This window comes from Erigeron canadensis, chromosome 1 (genome assembly GCF_010389155.1).
Source record: "Erigeron canadensis isolate Cc75 chromosome 1, C_canadensis_v1, whole genome shotgun sequence".
In the NCBI taxonomy this organism is placed as follows: domain Eukaryota; kingdom Viridiplantae; phylum Streptophyta; class Magnoliopsida; order Asterales; family Asteraceae; genus Erigeron; species Erigeron canadensis.
In genome coordinates this window covers 54184491-54199787 of record NC_057761.1, presented here as the reverse complement: position 1 = coordinate 54199787, position 15297 = coordinate 54184491, and the positions used below count along the sequence as shown (strand labels likewise).

General features: G+C 34.4%; 4 protein-coding genes and 1 non-coding gene across 5 annotated transcripts; 3 read left to right on the top strand and 2 right to left on the bottom strand.

Annotated features, from left to right (window-relative positions):
* Positions 1 to 793: 793 nt before the first annotated feature.
* Positions 794 to 1732, top strand: LOC122583946 (peroxiredoxin-2E-1, chloroplastic-like). Its single transcript, XM_043756319.1, has one exon. It carries the CDS (start codon positions 920 to 922, stop codon positions 1559 to 1561), a length of 642 nt encoding a protein of 213 aa, XP_043612254.1. The 5' UTR covers positions 794 to 919; the 3' UTR covers positions 1562 to 1732.
* Positions 1733 to 3961: 2229 nt separating this feature from the next.
* On the bottom strand, positions 3962 to 4817 carry LOC122595199 (Werner Syndrome-like exonuclease). The gene is made up of 2 exons (XM_043767534.1): positions 4746 to 4817; positions 3962 to 4658 (listed from the first exon to the last, which is right to left on the bottom strand). Exons 1-2 carry the CDS (start codon positions 4815 to 4817, stop codon positions 4236 to 4238), a joined length of 495 nt encoding a protein of 164 aa, XP_043623469.1. The 3' UTR covers positions 3962 to 4235.
* A 4812-nt stretch (positions 4818 to 9629) lies between these two features.
* Positions 9630 to 11105, top strand: LOC122595190 (protein PSK SIMULATOR 1-like). Its single transcript, XM_043767524.1, has one exon. The coding sequence runs from the start codon at positions 9630 to 9632 to the stop codon at positions 11103 to 11105; it is 1476 nt and encodes a 491-aa protein (XP_043623459.1).
* A 689-nt stretch (positions 11106 to 11794) lies between these two features.
* On the bottom strand, positions 11795 to 13451 carry LOC122595181 (cytochrome P450 76A1-like). The gene is made up of 2 exons (XM_043767515.1): positions 12534 to 13451; positions 11795 to 12406 (listed from the first exon to the last, which is right to left on the bottom strand). The coding sequence occupies exons 1-2, from the start codon at positions 13449 to 13451 to the stop codon at positions 11795 to 11797; spliced, it is 1530 nt and encodes a 509-aa protein (XP_043623450.1).
* A 716-nt stretch (positions 13452 to 14167) lies between these two features.
* On the top strand, positions 14168 to 14240 carry TRNAR-UCU. The gene has a single exon. It is a non-coding gene; the product is annotated as a tRNA-Arg (tRNA).
* Positions 14241 to 15297: the final 1057 nt, after the last annotated feature.

The following is a 15297-nucleotide window of genomic DNA, read 5'->3' as shown; positions in this document are numbered from 1 at the left end:
AAGAAAGTTAGAAAGTTAGAAGTCTACTAATTTACAAAATCACATTTAATTTAAATATAAACAAATCAAAAAGTTCAGATGCACAAATTAGTTAACATTAATACAAATAAAATTAAAAATTAATTAGATACCAGAAGAAGCCGATGACAACATAATAGCATGGAGTAGGTTTTTTAATTTTGAAAGAAGAATAGAAAATACAGATTTTTTTTTAGATGAGTTTTTTTTTTCTTTTTACCGAATAGCGTTTTGATCTTTTTTAAATATATAAACATCACCTCCTATTATATTTGGGGGGCCTTTGAAGATTGGTGGCCCAAAGTATGTGTTTGGGTATCAAATATAGTTGGACCGACTGTGGTCATATAAATCTTGTTTTATTTATATAAGAGATGTTAAACATATTCGTAACTTTTTTAAGGAACGACTATAAAAAAACCTATGACTCATAGACTTGAGTCAAGACTCGAGTTAGATACATACATAAAAGTCATCGTTAACTTGTTTTAACTAACTTGAAAGTTGAAATATACAATCGAACAATTTTAACTTTAAGACTTCTTGACACTCAAATGAATTTTTTATAAATAGTATTTTTTTAACTTAGACTTTTATTTTATTTTATTTTAATGTTGTAAAGAGAATCTCAATCACCCGAAATATCGACATGTAGGTTGCTAACACGTGCCACCACCTTCCAAGCTCACTTCATAATTTCCTCCGTCCATTTTATACTAGTATCCAAATCACCATCCATGTTATTATCATCTACTCAGAATAAGATCCAATCTATACCCAGCAATTTTATATTCACAAAAATATAATATAAAAAATAATCCCCCATATAGTTATCATATCTTTAGATACACATCGATCCCTTCAAAACCTCACATTTCCAAAAAGTAACCAAATTAACAAAATGGCCACCATAACATCACCACCCGCATTCCCATTCTCCGGCCTCACTTCCACCACCAAACCCCACCGCATCTCCGCCACCTTTTCATACTCTCTCCACCCTACCACCCTCCGCCGCCACACCCTCAAATCCACCAAAAAAACAATAACCGCCATAATCTCCGTCGGAGACAAACTCCCAGATGCCACATTATCCTATTTCGACTCTGACAACGAACTCCAAACAACAACAATCTCAGACTTAACAAAATCCAAAAAAACAATATTATTCGCTGTCCCGGGTGCATTCACACCCACGTGTTCACAAAAACACCTGCCGGGATTCGTTGAGAAATCATCGGAGTTAAAGAAAAAAGGGGTGAACACGATAGCGTGTATTTCGGTGAATGACGCATTCGTGATGAAAGCATGGAAGGCTGACAGGAATGTGGGTGATGAGGTTTTGATGTTGAGCGATGGAAACGGCGATTTCACGAAAGCAATTGGGTGTGAATTGGATTTAAGTGATAATGCGATTGGATTGGGGGTGAGGTCCAGAAGATATGCGATGCTGGTTGAAGATGGCGTGGTTAAGGTTTTGAATCTGGAAGAAGGTGGTGCTTTTACTTCTAGCAGTGCTGACGATATTCTTGCTCTTCTTTAAATTTTACTTTCTGATCAATGTACGTGCTTGTTAATTTCCTTTTTTATTCTTGTTAAAGGGAATAATCCATATAGTTTATAGAGTCATATTAATTAAATTGTGGATTAATGATAAAAGTTATCAACTTTTGTGTTTGTTGACCAGTTTTATGTGAAGTTGAAATTTGGATGAGGTTTGTGTGTTTAAAACTTGTGTCTAGCTAGCCATGACAATGAATGATCCGATTTCATAAATTTCGATCCACCAAGATCATCAATAGATATAGAAGACGTTAAGTGAACGATATAGCTAGATGTTTAATGTATGGGACATATTATTTTTTTATTTTGTTTGGAGAATCAAGAAATTTTGTGCCTAACCAATCTCCAAATTATTCTTTTGCAACTTATTCAGAGTAAATCTCTCTAAATACTCATTCTTAAGATTTCATAATATAGTAATTGCTAATCAAGAATTTTTAGCTTTTGACTTATTGGTTGCTTATTCCACGTCCAAAGTATTTTGGAGAAACAAACTATGCGTTTTGGTATCTATGTTTTATTATTGTATCGGAGCAGACTTTGTATATTACAAATGCATTTGCTTAGTATATAAAAGTATAGGAACATCCAAACATATGTAAATTCAATTTCAATAACCCTTTAGTTTGTATATATACTCTTTAACCCATTTATTGTCATTTGGGCCTTTTGGGGACAGGGGAAAATGAACATCTACGATAGTAGTGCTCACATCTGAATGTGTTTCATGTCAACACATAGAATTTTCAAGTTTTGATCGATAAACGAATTAAAATGATCTACAAAGTAATTGGAAAACAAAATTTTTTGGTCTGCACCCGAAAAATATCCGGCCCAATCTCAATTTAAAGTCTTTTGTTGCTCTATGTGATCTCAAAGTTTCCAAGGACCAAAACAAACCATAATCCATTTTATGAAATCTAAACCGAAATCAACTTACTTTTTCAAGTAATAGCGTGCTGATCGCATATATAAAAAAAGAAGCTCATAAATCAATAAGGTATAACAACATATGTCAGTCAATTAGTAATCGGTGATTAGCTAAGTATTAATAACAATGCATGAAATGGTCATCGAGTTAGTGAATCACTTAACCCTCATGGCTTCCAAAGTTGGGATGAAATGCCCTTCCATTGATGGAAATAACAAAACCATCACATATTTGCATGTCCAGTTGTAAACTTTGAAATTCTTTTCCACGGATGAAATTCTTGTTTCACAATGACAAAGTGATCCAGCCGGTTCTTTTGCTTGAAATGAACCAGATTTGTGAGGCCAATAACCAACTCTGGCGGTTAAAACCAATTAACCCGAACTAGTTTAGACCAACCAAGACTGTATAGGTCTCTCTTTGATCCTGGGTTTTCAATAGCTTTAGGTTTTAAACTTTTACAGGTCAGGCCAGCGCCAGTCTGGTAAAAAGAGGAAAAATTATACAGCAAAGATCCTAAGAACCACTAGCAAAAGGATTCTCAACTAGGTATTCGAACTTGAGACATATTGTGAAGATCGTAAGAACCACTAGTACACGGGTGGTTAAAACTTAAATGAATCAGAACACAAGATTAAGAAAGATACATCAAATCTCAACTTTTGCAATAACAATACCAACATAATTCTAATAACCCTTAACATTAAGTAACAAGATTAAGAAGTACATTAAGAAAGATCTATTTATCAACTAAATATGCTTAGATAACTAAACAAACACCAAAGTAATCCACATAATTCTAATAAAATACAACCAAAAATACATTTTCATGATAACAAAAGCTAGCTAGCCACTTAATCAACTAATCATACCATGCCTCCAATTGCCTCCCAATTGAAAAATGACTATTATGCATGAAATGGTCATGGAGTTACTGAATCACTTCACACTCATGCTTCCGAATCAAAATTCCCTTTCATGGAAGGAAATAACAGAATTATTATTAATAAACGGTCCAGTTAAAATTCTTTTACCTAGCTTAGATGTCTTGTTTCACAATTACAAAGATGTCCCACCGGATCTTTTGCTTGAAATGAACCAGATTTGTGACCCTAATTACCAGGCAGGCCAGTCTGGTAAACAAAAATGAAATTTTATATTCAACTGACTTCATCTATAATTTACAATATACTCTTTGAACTTTGGGTAACCTATTGAACCATTCGAAAAGTTACATAACCATCCAAAAGTTATTCAACTTCATGGCCCGTTACCAGAGAATTAAAACCTTCAAGAGTTTTAATTCCGAATGATTTTTAGCCTTGGCTACAACCAAGTTTTCGAACTTGAGGCCTGTTGTAAAGATGCTATGAAGCACTGGTCTCGGGGTTGTTAAACATAATCAAAACACATTTACACATAAACGGATAACAATACCAACTCTTGCAATAAGAATACCAACCTGATTCCAGTGAGCCTTAATATTAAGAAACAAAGATTCAGAAGTACAATAAGAAGAACTAAACATACTTAGCTAACTAAACAGACACCAAACTAAGTAATCTACATAATTCTAGTGGAGCTATGATCAAGAACACATGTTCATAATAACCCAATCTAGTTAGCTAGCCAGCTGCTACTAAACTAATCATACCATGACTCCAATTACCTCCCAATTGCAAAAGAAAAATAAGCATCAAGACAGGCATACAGAACTTGATCATTAGACAAAACATTTCTCCTCCCAATCACTCATTCTCACCCCCAACACTTTCCCATGATCAACTTCCTTACCCAAAATCACCTCACCCAGTTTCTTCATTCCAGCTTTCTTTAGCTCCACATCAGTCAACTCATACGCCGCTTTTTCGCGTAAATCCATCACTTTCCCAACTTCCAAACCATGGTCTCTAAACAACTTCTGCTTATCATGCTCAATACCAACCCCAACAAATGTGTAATCAGGGTTTTTCAAAAGCTTTTTCAATACTTTAGGGACCCTAACATTTTTTCGGAATTGGTAGATTAAACAGCGTCTACTGACGAAAATCTGGAGGATAGCCACCGGGTTTTGCTGACCCTTGATGGTATTTGGCCGCCATTCGATATCCAGACCGACTATTAGACGGTGTAGACGACGATGGTTCTAGTTCTCGGTTCCTCGTATCCATTCTTCGACTTTGTACGGACAATGTGTCACCCATGTTTCGAATGGCTCCCCATCTACGATTACGTCGTATTCTGCTGTGGTTTCGCAACGACCGTAGTATTGCATTTTGTACTTCACGGCGGCGGCTGCTGCCATTTTAGGCTATATATGTAATAAAGGATTGAGGATATGTGTTTTTAAACCCTTAGAAATCGATCGACAATACGCACGATTATAATGAAATATATGCAACAATTCCTTTCTATTTACACTAAAACAACATCATATACAAATCGTATGCGATTATAAAAGGAACTTGTAATATTGGAGAGAACAAAAACAAAAAGGAACAAAAACTAACCTACTTATAGCCCAACGTGTGATGGTTATTTCCGAACCGCCGCACCTGAAACGTCGTCTTCCTCCGATATTCATAATTATAAAATGTGTTTGGGGTTTTCTTAGCACCGAATCACCGATTCATTTATTCTGAACCTAATTGGACCATAATTATAAAATGTGTCCCTAGACTCTGCAATGTAATACAATAGTCTCCTACTCTCCTAGTTTAATACTACAAGTTTTGATTAAATGCAAATTAGCCCCTAAACTTTGCCAACAAAACTTACACAATTAAGTCAAACATAAATCACATCGACATATGATAGTGTGAGTGTGACCAATTTAAAATTTTAATTAACTTCTGTTTTTTTGGAAACGTACACTTAGAAGCTGAAGTTATATTCAAAAAGTTATCACATATATCAAAAATTATTATAAGTTAGACCATAATCTATATATTTCAAGGAGTTTGTTGTATATGTATAAGGCAATAAAGTTGTCTAAAATGGAGAATTTGAAACATATAAGGCCTTCTTAATAAGCCCCTTCCTAAATTTGTCTAAAATGCCACCTCAGCATGTTCCAAAGCATTAAGACCTTTTACTCGCCTCTTTGTAGACTTCTTTTTGATTTTTTTAAATACAATGCAACGGATACTACACTCGGTCCTACACGCAGCTCGTCCAACCCATTCTTAATAAACCATTTTATTTCTTTAATTTATTCAAGATCTTTTATCTCAAAAACCATACATCGATAAATTAGAAAAATTATATGGGTATTCTTAAAATTCCATGCTCTTTCGTTAGAGATGTCATTCGATATATTTTCGACGAATTTTTAAATACGAGGACGTGGCCTGTATAACTAAGGCATTTCACTATCACACTCTATGACCTACAATGCACATATGTTTTCTCTCATTTAGTAAAAAGCACAAAAACAGAAATATGTCCTTGCTATACGACACGTGCATAAAGCTCCGTCTAAATATGGATTTGGCCCAATTTAATTTTAGTGGGCCTAAAATGTCCAATCTTTTGTTTTTCGAAAATGACTGGTATCAGGTATGTAAATATCTCTGCCGGACTAAACTAGAAATACACATATGGATTCATTGCCTAAATCTACAAATGTCCATATCAAATACATACAAAATAGATATATAACTAAACTTAAAACAATCATTCATGTCTAACAATAGCATAATATGGATACGTCAAGGTACAATATTTCATATTCTTTTATTTAGAAAATGCCATTTTTTGTCCATGCTCGTGTCATTGTAAAGTTATTGTTGAACACTTGTAAAACTAAACCTATGTGGAAACATCCTTGCCTAACAATAGCATAGTACTGTAGTATATATGGTCAAATGAATACGTCTCTTACTAGGAAATTACCATATTTCATAATCTTTTATTTAGAAAATGCCATTTTTTGTCCAATCTTAATTAGTCGTTATAAAGTTATTGCTGAAAACTTATAAAACTAAACCGGTGTGGATAACATGGATTATATATCTTTGCTGTAATATTTGCATACCCCAAGGTTCTTAAAGCTTTTATATATTAACTTATTATTGGTGTCTCTGAAAAGCTCGGAATGAGATATTTTTCATAACACGAAGATTGGTATTGACAAAGTGTTTTGTGACATTAAAGTTATCGTTTTTGTATGGTAAGAAAGTAGACTTAAGAAAGAAACTATTAGTTGGGAGCTAGCTAGTTTTAATAAAGCCTAATTATCATGTAATTGTAATGATATTGCTACTCCGTATGTAATTGCGGAGTAGTGTGATTAATACTTATCAAAAAATCGTGAGCTCTATCGGATTCATCACAAATCTTGCATCCATGATGGACGCTTGAGATTATGTTTGGGCCTGTATTTGAGAATAATTGGTTGTTGGTTTAAAATTAAGCTAGTCACGGTGTCGTATCAAAATTATCAACCAAAGTTTAAATTAACACCATATATAATTGTTAAAAGAAAATAAGGACCTCGGACGACGACTTGACATGAGACTATGAGAGTGGACTAATTAATTAAGAAATGAGAATGGACTAATTAAGAAACCTCCGACGACTTGAGATTGAATTATATTTGGAATTATCAACCAAAACAACCTTGAGAATTACAGATTACTCACTTGCTAGCTTTACTTGTTTGTTTCGTTCCATATAAATGACATATTTCATTTTGTATAGCATATATATGTTGTTTAACATATTTATCTAGGTTATTATTTAATTAGTGTACGTTAAGAAAGATATTTAATTAATCCCAATCGTTTTGGAATTGTAAATTTTACAATGTACGTTTGTACACCAAGAAATTATAATTTAGTCGTGAGCTGTATCTTTGAACACTTTGTTTGACATTGTAAACATGATTTTAACAAATATTTGAATACGTATAATATATATATTAGTAACAAATAAAATCATGGATAAGATGTCAACAAAGATTTTACACTTAATAACAAATTACCCAGATAAGATACAACGTACATTTATAGCAAAAACTACATAATAATCTTAATATACAACGTACGTAACAAATAAAATCAAAAGAAATCAGATGAATAAAACATAAAAATTTATTAACATCAAACATCATAAATTAACTAATAAAAAGTTGTACGTTTTGATCATATCAAAAGCCCACCCCTGAATTTTATGATAAGTGTACAACTATTTAATACACCTTAACGAAAGCCGTAAGGGCTTTGTTTAACAAAACCCCTAACTAATTAATGGTATCTATATCGTGCAGTAGGAGTCACGACAAATAATATTTGTTTACACTTTTGTGTATGTAAAAATTTGTCATACTTTTATGCTTTTAATTATGTGGGTAAAAATATGGAGAATTAAAAATGTACAGAAATTAATCCATATTTAAAATTGTGATATAATAAAAGTTCACACTTTTTAGTTAGTGTGAACTTTCATATTTAACTTGTAACACCACAATTGTCCACACTAACTAAATATGTGACATGAACAAACATGGTGTGACAAATTAAATATATGAAAGTCTACACTAAAAAGTGTGAACTTTTAGAATACCACAATTTTAATTGTGCATTAAATTCTACACACTTTTATTTCTCCATATTTTTACACACATAAAAGCGTGAATTTTTTTTAATTTGTTCACATTAACTAAAAGTGTGGACAGATGTAATATTATTTGTAGTGAGTAGTGAGTATAATTACATTTAATTAGTAGTTGTAATACGTAAGAGATTTTTTTTTTTTTGAAAGTTAGAGGGGATAAATGGCTAACACTTCCAATTTTGATCGTCAACGCCGGGTTTGAATCTTGGCAATGCCTTAAAGGATTTGCTCTTTCATGTGTAGATGGAAATAACATTACTAAGACCACATTTGCATGCGGCAAAAATTAATTTGATCACAATCTAGAAAAATGGTAAAACCTAAGAACAGTTGTTCTGCATTAGGTCCTAGTTTTCACATATATGTACGTCTTTCTGCAGTAAGCAACATATATACACATCGTTTAGCATGAAACAAAACTCTCCAGCTAGCTAGCTAGATTCCTTCGTTTTTTCCGATTTTTGACCGAACAAAAATAATGTCAAATACTTGCTATTAAAACTCTACCCAACTCATCTCTATCACTTCCGTTTCCATCTTCTCGATCTGTAATTAATTATTCGGTGAGTTTTCATGCATGCATGTTTAATTCATTCAAGCTACTTATATGTACTAATCTAATCTTATATGCCTAATATTAAGTATGCATATATACCATATATACATATTTGATCATTTGAATATGCAATTAATTAAAGAGGCAAATTTAAGGTGTTATGAGTTTGTTGTATTTAAGTAGTATGTAGTATTATTAATTTGTATACAGGCTAATTAGTGCGCGCGCATCAAATTCAAAATTATCATCATATATAGTGCCTAATTAATTTTATCGTGTGTGTTAAAATTTCAGTCCTGTTCCTGTATAGCTTGTTTCGTAAGATTTTATTTTAACTTTACATACCGGCACCGTGTCATCTTACATGACGTCATGTTATGGGTGTACAAGTTATACAAAATTGAAAGTTCTATACACATAGAACAAGCTGGCTAGGTGAATTTGAATATATGCTACAGTAGCTGTTAGTTGCTTTGTTGATCGATCGACTCATGATGATGTGATTGCAAAAATATTTTTTTGATTCGATCGATCCCATGCTTGTGTAAAACTTTCTGAACAAATTATCTCCATTGTGAGGAATGATATGATCTAAGTAAGGAATTTAGTTTCAACTCAATCCGCCTTAATTTTTGCTTAAAAAAACATATACGTACAGCACGTAATTTTAATACATCTGCCTCAGTTGCATCGATCATTTAATTAGAGATGCCATGTGACCTTTGTAGCAAACTTTGTCGAACACATATATATAATTATTCACGCCGTACGTTGGTTATATGAATTTTTTGACGCTCTCTGATCGATAATCATCCATAATACTACACTATTTCTTAATTTACGGGTTAGTAAGTTTCTTTACAGTATGTAAATTAGCTACTGATACTAGCTACGTGCCTAATTATCCAGTGAAAAGAAATTAGTAAAGATCTAGAGGTACGTACAATGAAGGATTCATCCTGGTTTTCTGCTAAGGTTCGGAGCTCTCATCATAAAAATAAGGGTTTGGAACCTGAAAGCCCAATGATCGGGATCATGTCGTTTGAAGTCTCAAAATTGATGTGTAAAGTAGTCAACTTATGGCATTGTTTAAGTGATAGAAATCTGTCACTGCTAAAGCAAGAACTCAGATACTCACCAGGCATTCGTACTCTTATTTCAGACGACCAAGCATATCTTATTAATCTTGCATTAGCAGAGATCATTGATATCTTGAGAGGTGTGGCTGCATCTGTGGCCAGGCTTGGTAAAAAGTGTGTCGATCCGATATATCATAACCTTGATCGTGTTTTTGATAACCCTTTTGAGATTGATCCTAAATGGTGTGAATGGGAATATAGACTGAAGAAAATGGAGAAACGAGTTAAAAAGATGAAAAGATTTACTGATAGCACGTCACAGTTGCTTGAACAACTTGACTCATTGTCCGAGAAAGAGACCAGGCTAATAAAAATGGAATCCAACCGTGTGAATCAAGGGCAGATGCAAGAGTTCCATCAGAAGGTCACATGGCAGCGTGAGGAGGTAACAGGGCTTCGTGAAATGTCTCCTTGGTTTCGATCTTATGACTACATCGTCAGACTGTTGCTTAGATCTCTTTTAACGATAGCTGAGAGGATCAAGATCGTTTTTGGAATTTCTAACGAATTTGGATCTTCTAAAGTAGTAGTAACTTTGCCTCATGGTAGCTGTTTTGTACGCAAGAATTCCATTTCTACCTGTACACGAGCTTCAGTTTATCCATCTGAAAAATCCATGTCAAATCTTGGACATACACCCGTTTGCGGGAGACACCCATCATCCAAACCGCAAAGTTGCCAAGCCCTTCATGCTACTCTTCCTATCAGGGTCAACTTCCAAAATGACGTTTTTGATCACATGAAGAAAGCTACTACTAATTTCTTCAACGTCTCCGCCAAACAAAGATTGTCAAATGTTCAAGAACCTACACTTGGTAATACTTCATTAGCTCTACGTTACGCAAATATTATCATTTTTGTTGAAACTTTAGCAATGTCACCTCGATGTATGAGTCCCAACGCACGAGACGACTTGTATGATATGTTAACAACAAATATTAAAGAGCTGTTGAGAGAAAAACTGTGTTTATCAAGAAAAGAAGCTTTGGTAGCCAATGAAGAAGGTATAGCGTCACATCAAAGGTTATCCTTTCAAAGGATTCAAGATTGGTTATCTCCACTTGCTCACAATATGATCAAATGGTATTCTGAGAGAAATTTTAATCAGCAACCAATCGGTTCAGCGGGAAATGTTCTTTTGGTCCAGACGTTGTACTATGCAGATCAAGCAACCAGTGAGATTGCAATCACGGAACTTCTCGTGGGACTTCATTATGTATTCAAGTTTAGTCAAGAATTAATCATTGACAAATCTCCCATAGTGCCTTCTTTATTCAAATGATATATTAATTGTTCGGTTTTGGAAGGTTTGGATGTATAGTTGTGAACCAGTTTGTGATTAATCAGGGTAATTGGCAAAATGTTGTATAATTGTATACTCAATATAGTCAATTACTGTTTACTGCCATATGATGCAGATTGCTATAGTTTTGTTCTTCGATTTTCAAATGTTTATGGGCAATAGCACGAGAAAATTGTACATGGCCATACATGTACTAAATCCGCCCCTCTTGTAAAAAAGTTCATATTGTAAGGTGTCGTTAATAATTTCTTGTTAAAACGTGAAGCGCTGTGAATCGAAATCAATTAATAAGCATATTAACCAAAGATATATATGATACAAAAAACATATTGATATGATAATTTCTTTACCTCTTGTCTTCCAACTAATCCTTGATTTCTTCATCTCTTATTATGAGATGCTCTCCTTTTATTTATAGTATACTCAGACAACAATGTCGGCTCAGTTGCCCAATTAAAACAAGTCTAATTTCAGATGAAAAAGTGTCTTTGACTTGTTCGACCCAAAAGACCCATTTGAGATTCAGAGGAAAAAGCCCAAACCAGCCCTGTTTATAAGCCATATTATTAGAATTATACTACAGCTAGTATTACATGAGCTTAAACTTGCATAAAATGTCAAGTATAACATCAACAAGTCTACATATAAAATGTACATATATATATAAATTAACATTTCACTTTTGTAGGTATCACTTTCAGTGGTTGTCGTCTCCGTACAACAATTCCAAGTTGATCGTTCATGTCCAATTTGTCCGCGCTCATATGGCTTTCAAGCTCCCAATCAAACTCATGCAGTAATGAACCCAACACAAGATGCAACACACGATGTGCAAGTGGTATCCCCGCACATATTCTTCTCCCAGCACCAAATGGTATGAGTTCATAGTTTTGACCTTTGTAGTCGATTTTTGAGCCTAAGAACCTCTCAGGCTCAAAGGAGTCCGGGTTTTCCCAGTACTCGGGGTCTCTCCCTATGGCCCACGCGTTCACAAACAACTGGGTGCCTTTAGGTATATGGTATCCCATGAAATCAGTGTCTTGTCCCGCCTTTCGTGGGACCAGGAATGGGATTGGTGCGTGCAATCGTAAAGTTTCCTTTATTATGGCTTGCAGGTAAGGAAGGTTATCAATAGAAGTCTCCTCAAGTTTTTGGTTTGGGCCAACGACAGATGCAAGCTCGTCTTTGGCCCGAGTCAGTTTTGCAGGGCATCTTAGTAACTCGGATAGGGCCCACTCGACGGTGCTACTGGTTGTCTCTGAACCAGCCAAAAATATTTCCTAAACAGTTTTTAAGAAAAAAATTAAGAAATAATTCATTACATAAGAATTCGACTTCACTAATATGAAACTGAACTTTTTAATATGACATTATTAACCAACCAATAAAAGATCAAATAACACTTACCAAAATGAAAACGGTGATGTCCTTTTTGGACATTTTTTCAGGCTCATCTTTTCCGGTACCTTCATAGTCCAATAACACGTCTAAGAAGTCCTTCCTCTGCTCACCGCGACGCTCTGCTTCCTTTTGGCGCTCCTCCATTCTCTCATCCACCCACGTGGTTGCTATCGCAACTGCTTTTGCCATATCCCGGTCCATTTTTTTTCTCAACCCTTGCAAATCGAACCATTTGAGCCATGGGTACAAATCTGATATATTAGGATGACCACCCCACTCCATCAATCCTAACATCAAATCAAAAAACTCCGACCCAACTTTAGAGTCCGGGTTAGCCAAGTCACGTGAGAGCATGAGGTTTCCTAGCAAGTTAAACGATGCTAGAAAAACAAATTTCGAGATATAAACCCCACTCCCGACTTTAGCCAAACTACCATCCTTTTCAATCCAAGCTAGCATGTTGTCAACACACCGTCTTCTGACATCAGTTGACTCGTTGATCCTTTTAGCAACGAGCATCTCAACCGTACAAATCTTTTTCAGCACTCGCCAGTACATACCGTACGGAGCGAGTGCTAAAGAAGACTTGTCATAGTCATGAGACTTACTAGTCTCGGTGATTGTGCGGTCCACAAAAGTCAAATCATGGTTCTTAAACAACTCAGTGGCTGTCTTGACATTTAAGACAGCCACTGTATTGACAGAGCCAAGTTTTAACCTGACAATAGGACCGTATTTGGTAGCCAACCCAGCCACGGTTCTATGTGGCATGGTACCAAGATTGAAAAGGTTCCCAAACACCGGCCATCCCGGTGGAGCCGGTGGTTGTCTTTTCTCGTTGGTTGCCGTTTTTTTCCGGCTGATGAGAATAAGAAAGAAAAGAGTGATGCAAGAAACCAGACCAAGTGTCCAGTTAACCTCCATTGTCGCTATAGCATGGATCTATGTATGCTTTATTATGTATATATAGTATGAACAGCCTGGCCATCTGCCGGCTAACATTGATTTAATAAGAATTAAAAAAGAAAGAACTGTAGATTTACTTAACATTTCTAATGGACTGTTTGGTTTCATAAGTCAAATATATTCTACTATTTTACTACTACCGTATAAGCTTATATCCTTAACCTTTCAAGTTTATTGACCAATTCCATTATTTCATGGCGATTCGATAAATTTGTAACAAATACTTCAAACCTTCAATACATCTATAAAAGCATCAGTTAATTTATTAAAAAGTGAAAACATCGTCTTTCGATTTTTACTTGATTCTATTTATAATTGGTAAAACCAATACAAATTGTATATTAGATAAAAGTTAGTTATAGTGAAAGTAATGGAAATGAGCCAGCGATTACCTGCACTTTTCTTTTTCAACTGAATTACGACAATATAATTAACAATAATAAACAAGTGTATAAGAAAATTGTTTTGGAATAATTTGTGCACATAGGTAGGTGATACCATATGATTCGTTGACTTATGATAGAGAGTGGTATATTTCTCGAGATTACGAGGAAAGATCCTTTTTGTCTTATCATCGGCTAATCAAATTCTTGTTACATGAGAGTTATGAGGTCATTTTTTAAGGTGCTACTCATATAATTTAGAAAGAAAAACGATTAACAATAAAGACAATAGCGCCCATGGCCTAATGGATAAGGCGTCTGACTTCTAATCAGGCGATTGTGGGTTCGAGTCCCACTGGGCGTGTTTTGAATTCATCTTTTAAGTTTTTACTTCATTTGTACAACTATAAATTAGGGTAGATTGTTTTTTAGAATAATATAGATAGATATAGAAGTATAGAAAAAGAAATAAAAAAATAAACGGATGTGTCAATTTGTATCATGATTGTTAAAAGTATAAAACTTAAGGATCATTGGTGTTAGTGAACTTGAAAAAAGACTGAAGTTATGAAAGTATACAAACAATAGAGACCATTATTGCAAGATTTTAAAACTGTAGGGACTATTGATGAAAAAAGGGCCGCAGTAAATGTTTGTCGAAACACACAAACCCAGAAAAAAGGAGTTTGCTAGGTTAAGAAACAAAAACAATAAAACATTGAATATGCTGCATGCAACTTTTTAACAGTTCTAGAAAATCAACAAAACAGTATTGTGGGTTGACCAGACTGAACTCAACTCGTTTCGGCATATGAATAGAATTAGCTATTTTGACCAAGCCTATTTTGACCTGTTACCCAACCTGCACGACCCACCCATTTTGCCACTTCTATTGTACAGGCTCTGACTGGTAGGCAGATAACCTATCAGTTGTGTCTGTCTATGATTTTGTTATATGCACTTTGCAATATGCTGCATGCAACTTTTTAAATTAGTATGAGTGGTTGTGGCCAACTAAAGTTATATGATATTATGATCACTAGTATTAATTTTAGAACAAGGTGATCCATGATGTTAACTTACCTGTAGAACTTGTATTTGCTCTTCTCTTTGTCCTATTTAAGGCTTTGTATGTTACAGCTTTATCCTCTTTTTTGTAGTTTTATCAGGAATTGTTTGATCTAAAATTCCAACATGTTTTCTGCTATATGGGTTATATTTTCTCACTAATGGGTCTACTAGATTAACAAATCTAAATGAAAACAGGCCAAATAAATTGAATTGGTCAAATTGGGTTGAAAGTCTCCCAAAGTGTATCCGAATTGCAGAAAACCTCCTAAATTGGTAAGTACATTATTTAACTATTGTAAGAAAATGTTTTATTTAATAATTTTCTCATTGATTATATGTTCAACTTGAAA